Source organism: Aedes albopictus, chromosome 3 (assembly GCF_035046485.1).
Source record: "Aedes albopictus strain Foshan chromosome 3, AalbF5, whole genome shotgun sequence".
NCBI classification, from domain to species: domain Eukaryota; kingdom Metazoa; phylum Arthropoda; class Insecta; order Diptera; family Culicidae; genus Aedes; species Aedes albopictus.
In genome coordinates this window covers 202176131-202189144 of record NC_085138.1, presented here as the reverse complement: position 1 = coordinate 202189144, position 13014 = coordinate 202176131, and the positions used below count along the sequence as shown (strand labels likewise).

At 41.7% G+C, this 13014-nt stretch overlaps 2 protein-coding genes across 3 annotated transcripts in view; one reads left to right on the top strand and one right to left on the bottom strand.

Moving 5' to 3' along the window:
- Window positions 1-3728, top strand: part of LOC109404477 (serine/threonine-protein kinase Pink1, mitochondrial) — a 40412-nt gene extending 36684 nt beyond the window's left edge. Inside the window, exon 8 of the mRNA XM_029863180.2 lies at window positions 3164-3728. Within this exon, the coding sequence (XP_029719040.2) occupies window positions 3164-3439 (276 nt within the window). The 3' untranslated portion in view covers window positions 3440-3728. The remainder of the gene's footprint in view (window positions 1-3163) is intronic.
- Window positions 3729-5410: 1682 nt separating this feature from the next.
- LOC109404509 (pyridoxal phosphate phosphatase PHOSPHO2) lies at window positions 5411-10882 on the bottom strand. 2 transcript variants are annotated; one of them, XM_019677408.3, is made up of 2 exons: window positions 10673-10882; window positions 5411-6293 (listed from the first exon to the last, which is right to left on the bottom strand). In XM_019677408.3, the coding sequence occupies exon 2, from the start codon at window positions 6277-6279 to the stop codon at window positions 5533-5535; it is 747 nt and encodes a 248-aa protein (XP_019532953.1). In that variant the 5' UTR covers window positions 6280-6293; window positions 10673-10882; the 3' UTR covers window positions 5411-5532. The 2 variants fall into 2 exon arrangements, with proteins under 2 accessions (XP_019532953.1, XP_062714585.1); XM_062858601.1 differs by lacking the exon at window positions 10673-10882 and adding an exon at window positions 10426-10651.
- Between the last annotated feature and the right edge of the window lie 2132 nt (window positions 10883-13014).

The following is a 13014-nucleotide window of genomic DNA, read 5'->3' as shown; positions in this document are numbered from 1 at the left end:
GAAGCGTCGATACTGGAACAATCAGCTCATCCATTTGTGGCTACCGCGGTTGCAATTCAATTATCCCCGCCGCCGTTGTATCGATAACGTTTAGATGCGTTCCCTGCTGCTGCATGCTGACCGGAGAAGACTCGTATGTTGGCTGTGGTCTTCTAGACCCCCAACATAGAGAAAACATCGACTGCATTTGCTGGTTGACTGTTTCCATTCGCTCCACAAAAGCCTGGTACTGGAGCATCCGATTCATACTGCTGTAGTATTTCTCGCTGGCTTCTCGCATCTGCCGAAACTGCCCATCGAGGTATTCTTTTCGATCGAGTGGAAACCGGCTGACAATGATGGCGGCGGTGGTGCTTGCACCGCTGACTGCCCATCATATGGTAGCGAATCAATGGGCCATTCATTGATTCCAGCTGGGGTTTGATGCGAGGGTTTATTTTTGAACTGGTGCTGCTGCTGAGAACGCATTTCCACGGGCAATGATGAGAATAGCAAATACAGCAGCTGATCCACCTGACGCTGGTGCAGATCCTGTCCAGCCATTGACGCTGAATGCTGGCACTGGGCTTGTTCACTCCGCCCGAAGTCCATCGTGTTGCCGCCGCCCATCTTCTTCGCGGAAAAGTTAACGTGTCGGGGGTTCTCACTGCACACACGGATTTCTCGTCGCCACTGTTACGTCCTGGAGTTCGGGATGGCCGGGAGACATGATAGTCTATTTAAACTCCCAGGCGTAGCGAAATAACACATTAAAACATTTACAAGACGACACGTATTTACGACACGGCGACTACATTACTTCTAAATTAAAATCTGCGATTGTGCATCGATCGAGGCATAACGAAATGCTATCGGCCAGCACGCAGACCGACGAGAGCATGAGAGCCAATCCAGTGGTTCTCAACACTATCGAACCGTTCAATTCAACCTGTACAGAAATTTCTCCTGTAATCCTCAAGCGTGCTCCATCAAGCTGCGTATTGGAATAGTGTTGTCAAATTTCTTACAGTCAGCCTCACTGATCACGGAAACAGCTGACTCTGAATCAATTTCCATTTTTAGCATACAGTTTTGCACCTTTACCTTTATTATGCACGGTTCATTAATTTTGGTAATGGTATAAACAGAGCCGTAGCGTGGGGTTGGCCAGGTTGGCCCCCGCCAAGGGCGCCAGCCTCAGAGGGGCGCCAAATTGGGAAAAGGCTGGAAGGTATGGTATGGTGTTTTTAACAAGATTCAAACTATTAAAAGCTATTGAAGTTGTGTTGAAAAGAGATATAAATAACTGAATGAATTCCTAATAAAACATGTAAAACAGGTAGAAATAAACAGATGAATGTCTAAATATCTCAAAAAATATAACGTTGAAAATACAACAAATTAATTACAATGCTTTCAAAACAATTTTTAATGGAAATTCGAAACAAATATGAAATCAATATGGAAATTTCTCAAAAAAAGTCACCAAAATATCAAAACAAAACAACTTTTGAAGACATTTTATAAAAATGAAAACAATAGACATTACTATGGGGCGCAAATCAGGATGCTTGCCAAGGGCGCCGTGGAACCACGCTACGGCTCTGGGTATAAATCATCAAACACTACATTTCACCTGTTTATTCACCTGAACTGTCATGCCCGCCTGACCGTTTAAAATCATAACTAGTGTCCTTTTCAACCTTCTCTACGTGATATTATGCCTCTCAAGAAAAATCAGAATATGGCGATTATCTGCCTCTGGCTTCTGATATTAGCGCGACAGTCACTAACCATAACAGCGTCACCAGATTTAAAAGTATATAATTCCATTATATGGGGTTTGACAGCAAGAACACTCATTCCACTGAGCCACTCTTGCCGTTTGTCACAAATACATTCAAAAACATCTGTCACTTCGCGAAATCCACGTGCTTTTGTTTTTGGCGGGAACACTTTTTCTTTTGTTTTGCCTTGCGACTGTCATGCGGCGGTATGCCTTGCGAGCGTACGACCGCCGCAGGACTCTAATAAAAGATAAGCGCGACAATACAACGAGTTTCGATTTGGGTTCATTCAAATATTACGTAACGCAAAACTTGACAATTTCAGACCCCCTCCCTCCCCCACGTAACAACTTTTGTATGGGAAAATTTTAAATTTTGTATGAAGCGTAACACAGTTCTAGACCCGCTCCCTCCCCCCTTTGTGTTACGTAATATTTGAACGAGCCCTTTCGCAAACTGTAATAGTCCCTTGAACATTTAGAGTGAACATTTACACGCTTTTTGCAATGATTACAAATTGTACCACGATTTTTAGACTCAGGCGACACAAAGACTTCCATGACCAATCAAGTCCATCACTGAGCGTACACACTTAAAACAGAATGCCGAGATCGGCTGTGCGGATCTCGGTTGAAGTTCATTTGCTGAAATCTCGGCTAAACGCTTGACGTTTAATGTTTGATGGTAGCGGTACCCATGGGTGCTGCTATGAATAAACTTGATTTTTTGCTGATATCTCAGTTAAATTTCGACTGCCGAGCGCACGGCTGTGCGAATCTCGGCAAAAGAATGGAAATTAGCCGAGCTCGACTGAGTGTGAAGTTGAAGATGTTATTCAATAAAACAATTAGTAAAATGGTAGGTGTTGCAGCCGAATTCATAAAGAAGGCCCATTCATCAATAGGAAGCAATCAGTGAAGTACTAGATTGAAAGTAGTGAGCTGGATTTTTGTATGGTGAGATGATCAGTTCTCCGTTTCTGCAATGAAATGGTGCAAACAGCGTGGGTTATATGATTTCTTGCCTAATTTGATGCTGTTTGAGCAAAAGTTTGGGTAACTGTGTTGTTGAAGTTGCAAGAAATAAATAATACCTATAAATACAAAAATCCAGCTCACTACTTTCAATCTAGTACTGCACTGATTGCTTCCTATTGTTGACCTTTTTCACGTTTTTCAGAATCTGAAAAACAATACAGGACCGCTACGCTAGCGGAACCAAAGGTGCGACGTTTTTTTGTAGAAATCGAACAGTAGTTTTTAGATTTTGCAAGTTTTCACTCTCAACCTGCTAAACATTTACCTAAATATAGAAACAACTTGAGCTGTGAATATATGTTTCCAACTCGTTGTATAAAACTATTATAATCAATAATTACTCTTTATCTCGTTTCGCAGCGACTGAGCCCAGACGTAGCAGCCAATGTAATGCAGCTATTCCTGTGGTCCCCTTCGTCTTGGATGAAAACCGGATTCAATCCCTCCAGCAACGAAATACTCCAATGGTTGTTGAGCCTGACCACCAAAATCTTATGCGAAGGTCGCCTGCAGCCCGATAACGAAACCATGGGTCGTCGAACCTACACGGAGTATCTGTTGATTTCCAGCTTCTTGGCCCGCGCACGGATTCGTCGAATCAAGCGTGCCCTGGATTGGATCCATGCTGTACAATAGACAGACATAAAAGCAGTGTAGTGTGATTCAAAAAATTAATCCTATTGTACAGAGCTACTTAAAGACTTGTGTGATTTGTATATTTATGTGCTTATCGATTGAGGGCTTATTATATTAAACTTATTCATAACTCCACTAACGGAAAGCGAACGAGTTGGTAATGTAGGGAAAAGCCTTGTTATCGCGTCGAACTGTGTACAGCAGATCAAATGTTTATATTTTTTATCGATGCTAAAGCAACTTACTGTTATTTATTATGAACTGAAAATATAAGTTGTAATCAATGTTACTGCATTTGGAAACAATAAACTTCGAACACAAATATTTTCTAATTTTCGAGAATGACGCCTGCTACGTCATTTCACTTTGGACTCCGCAGAACTCTACAATCGATTTAACCATCTAGGGAAGTGGAACCATTTCCGCCGGGTCTTTAGATATTTGGGCGAGGTGAGATACGTATACTGCCCCTCTTTGCATGTCAGGCCCATGTTGTTTTTCAAAGTACCTAGGTTTTGTATATAATTATTAAATTAAGTCTATTAATTCAAAATTGAGTTATTGGTTACTGGTAGACTGGTTGGACCGGTAGTTACGGTAGGGCACGGGGCATGGATTAATGCAGAGGATTAACGCGCCATTGGAGTTGGGGTACGGAATGAACCATGAGCTGCATCAACTTCTGAGAGAACCGTTCACACCGCGAAAATCGGGAAACTGCGATGGGCGGGTCACACCATCAGGAGGTTGAATGGCAATCTGATTAAAATGGTTCTCGAGAGCAATCTGATCGGCACAAGCAGACGACTCCTACGTACAGCAGAGGGGCTATCCATTGATTACGTAAGGGTTTGTGGGGGAAGTGAAGGTTGATTTGAAAAATCTTACATTCCATACAAACATATTTAGTTTCCCGTACAAAAAATCTTACAATAAGGGGTGTGGTTATCGAAAAACCGGCCTTTCGTTATAAATGGACAGCCCCAGAGGGCACTCAGGCCTTTAGTCTGACCGTTAAGTGGATGCCAGCCGTAATGATCTATCACATGTGTTGATTACTTTGCAGATGATGCGGCATAGTTTGGTTGTTAAAAATGTGTAGAGAAGAAAGAAAACGGCTTGTTTTATCCCTTTTCTCTCTCTCTCTCTCTCTCTCTCTCTCTCTCTCTCTCTCTCTCTCTCTCTCTCTCTCTCTCTCTCTCTCTCTCTCTTCTTGGCGTAACGTCCTCACTGGGACAAAGCCTGCTTCTCAGCTTAGTGTTCTATGAGCACTTCCACAGTTATTAACTGAGAGATTCCTCTGCCAATGACCATTTTGCATGTGTATATCGTGTGGCAGGCACGAAGATACTCTATGCCCAAGGAAGTCAAGGAAATTTCCTTTACGAAAAGATTCTGGACCGACCGGGAATCGAACCCGTCACCCTCAGCATGGTCATGCTGAATACCCGTGCGTTTACCGCCTCGGCTATATGGGCAGAGACGAACCAGCCAAGGGCTGAAATAAAGACAAATCAATCAATCCCTTCTATCGTTCGTTGAGAGTCCAAGTAGCCACAACTGTAAAGGCGTGAATATCCAGCAAGAGGGTGACGGGTTCGATTCCCAGTAGGTCCAGGAATTTTCCATAATAGAAATTTTCTTGACTTCCTTGGGCATACAGTACCTTTGTGCCTGTCACACGATATACTCTTGCAAAGTGGTAATTGACAGAGGAATTTCTCAGTTAACATCTGTGAAGTGCTCATTACACAGTATAAAGAAAGGGACGGGCCAGGGATTGAGCCTCGGACCTTCTGCATAACAATCAGAAACGGTAGCCACTAGTAGAGCCAGCGTGATGAAAATCTTCAGTGATCAATGTCATGGGGAAAATCGAAGTTACATAACATATACAGTAAAGGATAGCGAAAACTTACATTTATATTGACGGATTTCTCAATATATCAACATCCAAAACAAGCAAAAACATTACGTATAATATGTAGACACTTTAATATCAAAAACTAATACAGCACGGCATTGAAAACGAATGCAAAATCTTGAACAATACATAACCATAGAACAAGATGCCACCACGCAACCGCTACAATTCATAGCTCCCTCCAGATCAGATTCGTCAGGTGGCTTCCGTTTCTCCACCTCAGGATTTTCGCGTCGTAAGGTTCCGAACGTTTGGAAATGGCAGCATTGAGTTCATCGTAACAGCTATACCCGTCCCTGGGGCACGCATACCCGTTATCAGTCAATCTAAGCATGGGACATACGTCGTTCTTTCCATCTCCGATGTAGAAAATTTTTTCGTACTCTGTGTCGGCTTCGTTGAACTGTTTTTCAAGAAAGTCCTCCAAGATCTTTCCTTTACAGAGGTTCTTCGAGCTAATATTGCACTCAGTTTGGTTGTGAAACGGATGTACCTCTAGCAAACCATTACTGTTGAATTTGGCTGGGTTTGTAAAAGTAGTATGGATGTACTTCTCGATATCGTTAAACTCGTTCCAAGTTTTGATGAACTCTGAATTGGAATCGCTAATGATGATAATGTGAAAATTATTCCTAGCCATCTCGGCGATACACGCTTTTATTCCAGGTACTTCGGGAATCCCCCGAATAGCCGACATGATATCCGAAGGCGTGAAGCCATTCTGATGCAACAGTCGACACACACGCTGCATAAAAGGGATCCAGCCACATGAACGCACTATGCTCTTGAGTTCCGGTGTGATGAGGTTCTGATCCAGTAAATCCCGCACAACAATGTCTGTATTGTGCTCGCTAATGGTGTGATCAAAGTCAAATACAGCGAGCCTACGCATAATACGCCCCCGAGAAGACATCATCACATCCAATACACCTAGAAGTACAGTTGTGTATCAAGAAGAGCTACGTGATATACACTCAAGGAAGAGGAAATAGATCTCATAATATGAACAATAGAATGGTATCAAAAATAAAATGCAGCTCTACCAAGGTGGGATCCGAACCCACGACTCCGTATCGCTAGATTGGCACTTTGACTGCAGCTTCAGAATCGGCACTTGTTCTGTTAGGTAGAAAGACAGACTGGAGTGCGCCAATTAGGGTCTTGTACAGGGATAGGGTGCGACTCAAAACTCTTTGCGTGCCGCACACTCTGCTACGAGACAGCACAACAAACTAGAAGGAGACGAGTACGCGCAATCGGTTGTGTGTTGCTCGCTTACTTTGCCGCGCGCTGGAGCGCTCCTGTCTCTCACGCTCTGTCGTATGCACTCTCTCGGTGCTTGTCTCCGTGCTTTGCACTTGGCTCGATACTACGCATGATTGGAAAAAAATCGAATCAAACGACCCATCACTTGTCAGCCCTTGACAAGCTTAACAACCTTGCCGAAAACACAAACTCTTCAATTAATTTATTAATTGATTTTTTCTGTTTGGAGACAAGCACAGTCCAAGCACCGTGCATTACTTCCTGCGCCGTGGAGCTACACCCTTAAATGAAACAACACAGCACACGAGTAACTTTCACGCAGCGACCGAAAAGACAAAAGAATTTTTCACGCAGATTTCTGTAACACCGGATCAGCACATTTTTTGTGTTGATCCAGTGTTACACAAATCTGCGTGAACATTCTTTTGTCTTTTCGGTCGCTGCGTGAAAGTTACACGTTGCGCTGTGTACATCGAGTTCTGCGTGTAGTGCTGCGATTGTCTCTCGTACAATTACGAAAGCTCTCACTCATACGTCTCTTGTCTCTCGGCAAAACGGGAGACGAGCACTTGCGATTGTGTGAAACACACGCTTTTTTCGCACCGCACGGTGCATGCCGCCAATCCCTGGTCTTGTACCATTTGGGAAGGTGTACCTATTTCGGCATTTGCCGTTATAACTAAGTCATTTTAAAACCGATTGATGTGAATTACTTCTTCTGAGGGAAGGCGTGATCACGAATTTTATGTCTCAGAAAATCCCATCGGCGTCGACGGCAATTGAACCCCGACCGACTGGGATGAGAAGCAACCACGCTTACCACTACACCACCGACGCCGACAGTGCAATAGTTAAGGGTTAAGGGGCAATTAGACGGTTTGTCATTATGACAAATATGTATTTGCCATTGAAGCCCGACATTCATCTAAGGTTGCTATGATTTCCGTTGTGTTGGTCATTTGTTGGGCTTGTTTGGGCAAACATTTGTCATGTCTAATGGGACCTTTATAGATCTACCATCATTTTGTTAATTTCAAATCGTTGCACGATTCAGTCCAAAAAAAAACTAGTTATGACACTAAATCTATTAGGGTAAGTGTTCCAATTATGGCTATAGGTACACTCAGCCAAATAATTTTAAGATTTTCATAAGCACTAACTTATGAAACGGCCTTTAAATAATTGATAATGATTAGGATGAATTTCATAAGGTCGCTTTATGCAGCAAAATCGTCTCACAAGTTGGCTTTTATATGTTTAGCAACACGATATTTTCAAACGTTCAAACGTTCGATTTTTTGGTATTTTTATCATGTTTTAGCACAAAATGCTTAAGGTGACCTTCTTGCCACGGGTCCCCCTATACCATTTTTCAACGGTTCGGAATGTTCGTTTCACGAACAGTCCCAAAAATCGTCCGTTTTTACCTCCACTTCCTGACTTTATACGGTCAAATGTGTAAAAAGTGGCAGAGTGGCACGTGCTTTTTTTTGCTGCATCACTCACATAGGGGAGCGCCCTTGGATGAACCAAATGTCAAAACTACTTCTGGCGTTCGATTTGAATAGGTCGTAGGTATGTTTGCTGTGATTCCTATGCTGATAGGACCTATTCAAATCGAAAGCCTGCTCCTCAGCTAAGTATGTTCACAGTTATTAAGTGAGAACTGCCTCTGTCAATGATCATTTTTGCATGTGTATATCGTATGGCAGGATTGTGCTACTTCGCCACGAATGACATTTCCCCGAACGCCAGTTTCCCTAAAGTTCTTGTTCGAAATGATCACATAAAAAAAAAATATTTGTGATCATCGGGGCCAGGTTGTTGAAAAAGTTAATTATTGGACAACTTGGATAGGATCAATTTGGAACGAAAGAACGATCAGCAACGGAAAAAGGTGTGATTCGGGGAAACAATATTGGGGACATTATTCAGGAAAAATGGAACCAAATCCAATTATGAGGCATTCTGGGCCAAGAGCAAGTGATCCTACATTATACATTTTTTATGATTAAAAAGTGTATTTGTACATGTCAATTCATTTTTAGCTAGGTATTTACAATTTTTAAAATCAATATCGAAGTCAAAACTTAAGGCATTGTTATTATCCTTAACATGGCAGATGTACAGGGGATGGCCAAAATGTTTGGGATAGGCAACTTTTTTTCTCCCACATAAAACTTCTCACACAAAAAAAATCTCAAATTTTGACTGTTTGTCCACCTATTATATGTGCATCATTGGTACAAATTTGGGCTCGATTGATTAATTTTTCGCGAAGTTAGAACCGTTCGGGTAAAACAATATTATTTAGACAACTAATTTTTGAACTGTCATATCTCGGAAACCAGTGAACCGAATTGAATGAATTTTTTAACGTTTATCAACAATATATTGATACCTAATACGACGTTATAAAATGTAATATTTTCTCACGGCGAATTAAGTTATACCGGATTGAAATTTTTACCCATATAGAGGCAAATAAGTTAAATTTACAATACCACACAAAAATTACTAAATGTGTCCTTCCTTCAATCTAAATAGGCTCTAATATATCTGATTAGAGAAAACTTGGGAATAGAAGTGGAAAATATTTTGATATCAACACTAAAATTTATTGACATTGATGTAAAAATATTACATTTTTTCGAGAAAAATCCAAAAAGTGTCTATCCATGATAACTTTTTTCAACGGTCAAAAAGTATTTATGTTTTAATAGTTTGTGAAGCATTTGTATATTGTTAGTGTACGTTCAAAATTGAATTCAATTCGGTTCACTGGTTTTCGAGATATGACAGCTCAAAAATAAGTTGTCTAAAAAATAGTGTTTTACCCGAACCGTTCTAACTTTGCGAAAGATTAATCAATCGAGCCCAAATTTGTACCAATGATGCACATATAATAGGTTGACAAACAGTCAAAATATGAGATTTTTTGATGCACTCCATGAAAAGTTTATAGCACGTTGAACTTTTTTGTGAGAGAAAAAAAAGTTGCCTATCCCAAACATTTTGGCCATCCCCTGTATTTCGCCAATAGCTTCGAATTTCAGCCGTTTTCATCCATTCGCCAGCCAGTATTCACTGCAGGACCGTCCAAGTCAGGCCGACACGAGTGCATTTGAAAAACTTATGGTGGTTTGTTTCGATATGGTCTCCGTAGTTTGAACAATTTACGTATAGGGAAGTGGAACCATCTCGGCAGGGGTCCTATTTTGGGTACTTTTCTGCTGTAACTCAGCCAATTCTAAACCAATTGATACAATTTTCGGAACACGATGAGATACGTATAGTATCTAGCCGTGTACAAAATTTCAAGTCAATTGGTTTGAACTTGACTGAGTTATAGCGAAGAGTACCCAAAATACCGGCCGCTGCCCAAGTGGTTCGCTACCCTAGTTGATTTCTGAAGTATTTTAAAAGGGCCTAGAACGTGATTAGCCTTTTTTACAAAAATGCTCCGTAGGGCTCAATAAGCAAAGCAATCCAATTGAGCATTTCCAGATCAAGGCACGAACTGCGTAGATGCTCTAGCCAAATCCCCCGCCTCCTCAGATTCCTTTGAAATTTCGCTACAGACTATTATCCGAAAATGTATTTCATGATATTACATATTGTTTTGGAATATTCTTCACCTAACTAGAAGGCTATCAAATTCTCACCACTGCACAGTACCTAACCCGTCTATCGTGACGTGAAAGTAATTGCGGTCAAGCGTACTATGTATTTGGCTTGTAACACTCGATCCTACGAGAAAAATAAACAATCCCACAACCGCCGCGGTTAATCGTACCGTGCAATTTGCCACTGCGCCACCTCTGTTGACATGCAATACGATACCTATCTTTAGTGAGAGCGTCTTTATTTTTGGATTTTTCAACATTCAATTTTAATTTCCCTTTTATTTTTGTGGCCACGACCTACGAGTTCAAAGTACGGGCACTATTTTGTCGTCTGTAATGCTGTAATGCGATGTTATTATCTTAGTTTTTGTTATGCTTTACACATAACAAAACTGAAGCTGGTAAGCTTATACTTACGATTATTGATCTAACAGATTTATGTTCGCAAATATTTGACGACACTTAATTTAAATTATAATAGTTTAAAAAAGTCCCTGAGATCTGGCTAGACACAAAACAGTTATCTCTTTGCCGGTTCCAACGCTACTGACGGATATATTTATACTTTGCAAAACAAAAACAAGCCAGCCAGCGTTACACCTGTACACAAAGTAACAAACAAGACACATACACATTGAAATGCTTGAAATTGTGTTTTTTTGCGTTATGTGAACATTTGAAATCACGCGGTTCGATGTTATTTTTTCCGTTGCTTTTACAGATGTTTGCATGCATCATGCTCTTGAATTATTGGAGCTCCAGAAGTCTCTTTAGCTTTTAAATTTTCTTGAAACTTCATTTTTTTAAAATTTATTGTGTTTACATCAGTGATATTGAAAACTCAAAACTCACGAGTCACAAACAGAAATTACATTACGAGTCAATATTTGCTACTTAAAATTATTGTGCTCATTCTGCGAATGGAATGACGTGAGAAAAGTCGGAGTCGTACATCCAGGTGAGAAATCTCGACTCGGATGAGGTGACTTTCCATTTGATTTACACGGTGAGTCACTTCATTCGAGTCAAGATTTCTCTGCTCGATACAACTCCGACTTTTCTCACGTCACTTCATTCGCAGAATGAGCACATATGTCAAGTTCTTGAAAAAGTCAGTGAACCTTCTCTTTAGTACGTGCCTTGTCAAATGGAAGTCGAAGACTGATGCCACACGGTTGAAAATACGCTGTAAACCTATCAAAGCACTTGTTATCCCGTAATTGCTACGACGAAGAGGAAGCCTCAGCATCGAGCTATTCCTCAGCAAACGTGGTTGAACATTGATGTTCACTTGTTGCAGTATAATTTCACAATCTATTCGCCCTTCTCGAGTATCGGCCACGGTCAAGGCTACAAACATCCCTTCGTATACGCAGAGGTTGCAAGCCAATTAACTGACACCGGTTTAACTCGGGAGGCGAAGCAGGTTTCTCCAAGGTAGCCTTCAGAGCGCGTAACGGATAAGGACCTGTCCATAAACTACGTAGACACTAAAGGGGAAAGGGGGGGGGGGGTGGATCTGAGATGACCAAAAATGAGTCAACGTAGTTCATGGACAGCACCTAAATCGACGTTGGATCTATTCAATTCGCTCAGTGCCGTTATTGATGGACCTGTTCCGTCGAATAACCCACAAACAGAGGAATTTCCGCGTGATAAGAATCGATAATAAACGACCGCAAACGTAGTTCAACTTTACTCGACACGTGAATCTGTTTTATTGAAAGAAGAACAAAGTAGTTAATAAACAAGGTAATCTCTTGGCACGTTTAGTGCATCAGCGCCCTTCAGCAGTTGCCGCCAACACTCCTCCTCGCTGATCACTGAACTTCATCCTTTTTGGATTTCCGGGTGAGTCCTAGCTGCTCTGCATACTGCTTCATCTTAGGACAGTACTTCAACTGGATCACACCGCTGGAGCATAGATCCTTCGCGTGGAAATATTTTGTGTCAATGGTCAATGTGCTTATTTCTTTTATTCTGACGATCTTGTGATACAAAATCCATACAGCTGAGGTTGTCCTCGTTCACAACTGTTGGATTTAGCTGCTTTTCGCCTAACTCGCTCAATAGCCTGCGTAGCCAAACTGCCTCTTGCCCAGCTTCTGACAGTGCAATGTACTCGGCTTCCATTGTTGAAGTAGACACGCAGCACTGCTTCCGGCTACCCCAACTTACTGTTGCGCCACCCAATTGATATGCGAATCCACTCGTTGACTTTCTGTCTGTTGTGTCGCCTGCCCAGTCCGCATCGCTCAAACCAACAAGCGTTAGATCTCGATCCTGCTGACCTAGCTTCAAATCATAGTTTTCCGTTGCCAGTAGATATCGAACAACTCGTTTCAATTCCAACCAGTCGCACTCTCGAGGGCAATTGCTCTTCCTGCTCAGAATCGATACCGCCGCTGCGATATCCGGCCTGGAATTCATCGCTACGTACAGAAGCGCGCCAACCAAACTGGTGGTACTGGTGGTACTGTTCACTGTCCGCTAATATTCCGCTATTTTGCAGTTTGTAGTAACCGATGTCCAGTGGCAACTTACTTCCTTTGGCGTCTCCAAGTCCAAATCGCTCTGCAATTTCCCGTATGAAGGCTCGTTGGCTGATTGAGTAAAATCCATTTTCATCCTTCGCCACTTTTATTCCAAGAAAGTGAGAAACCTCGCCCAGGGACTTCGCAGATCTCTTTCCAGCATGGCAAACTGCCGGTTATTCTTACAAACCACGATGATATCATCTACATATATCAATAAGTAGA

Bases quoted from the DNA above. Each gene is read 5' to 3' on its own strand.
- LOC109404509 (XM_019677408.3), bottom strand. From the start codon at position 6,279: ATGATGTCTTCTCGGGGGCGTATTATGCGTAGGCTCGCTGTATTTGAC.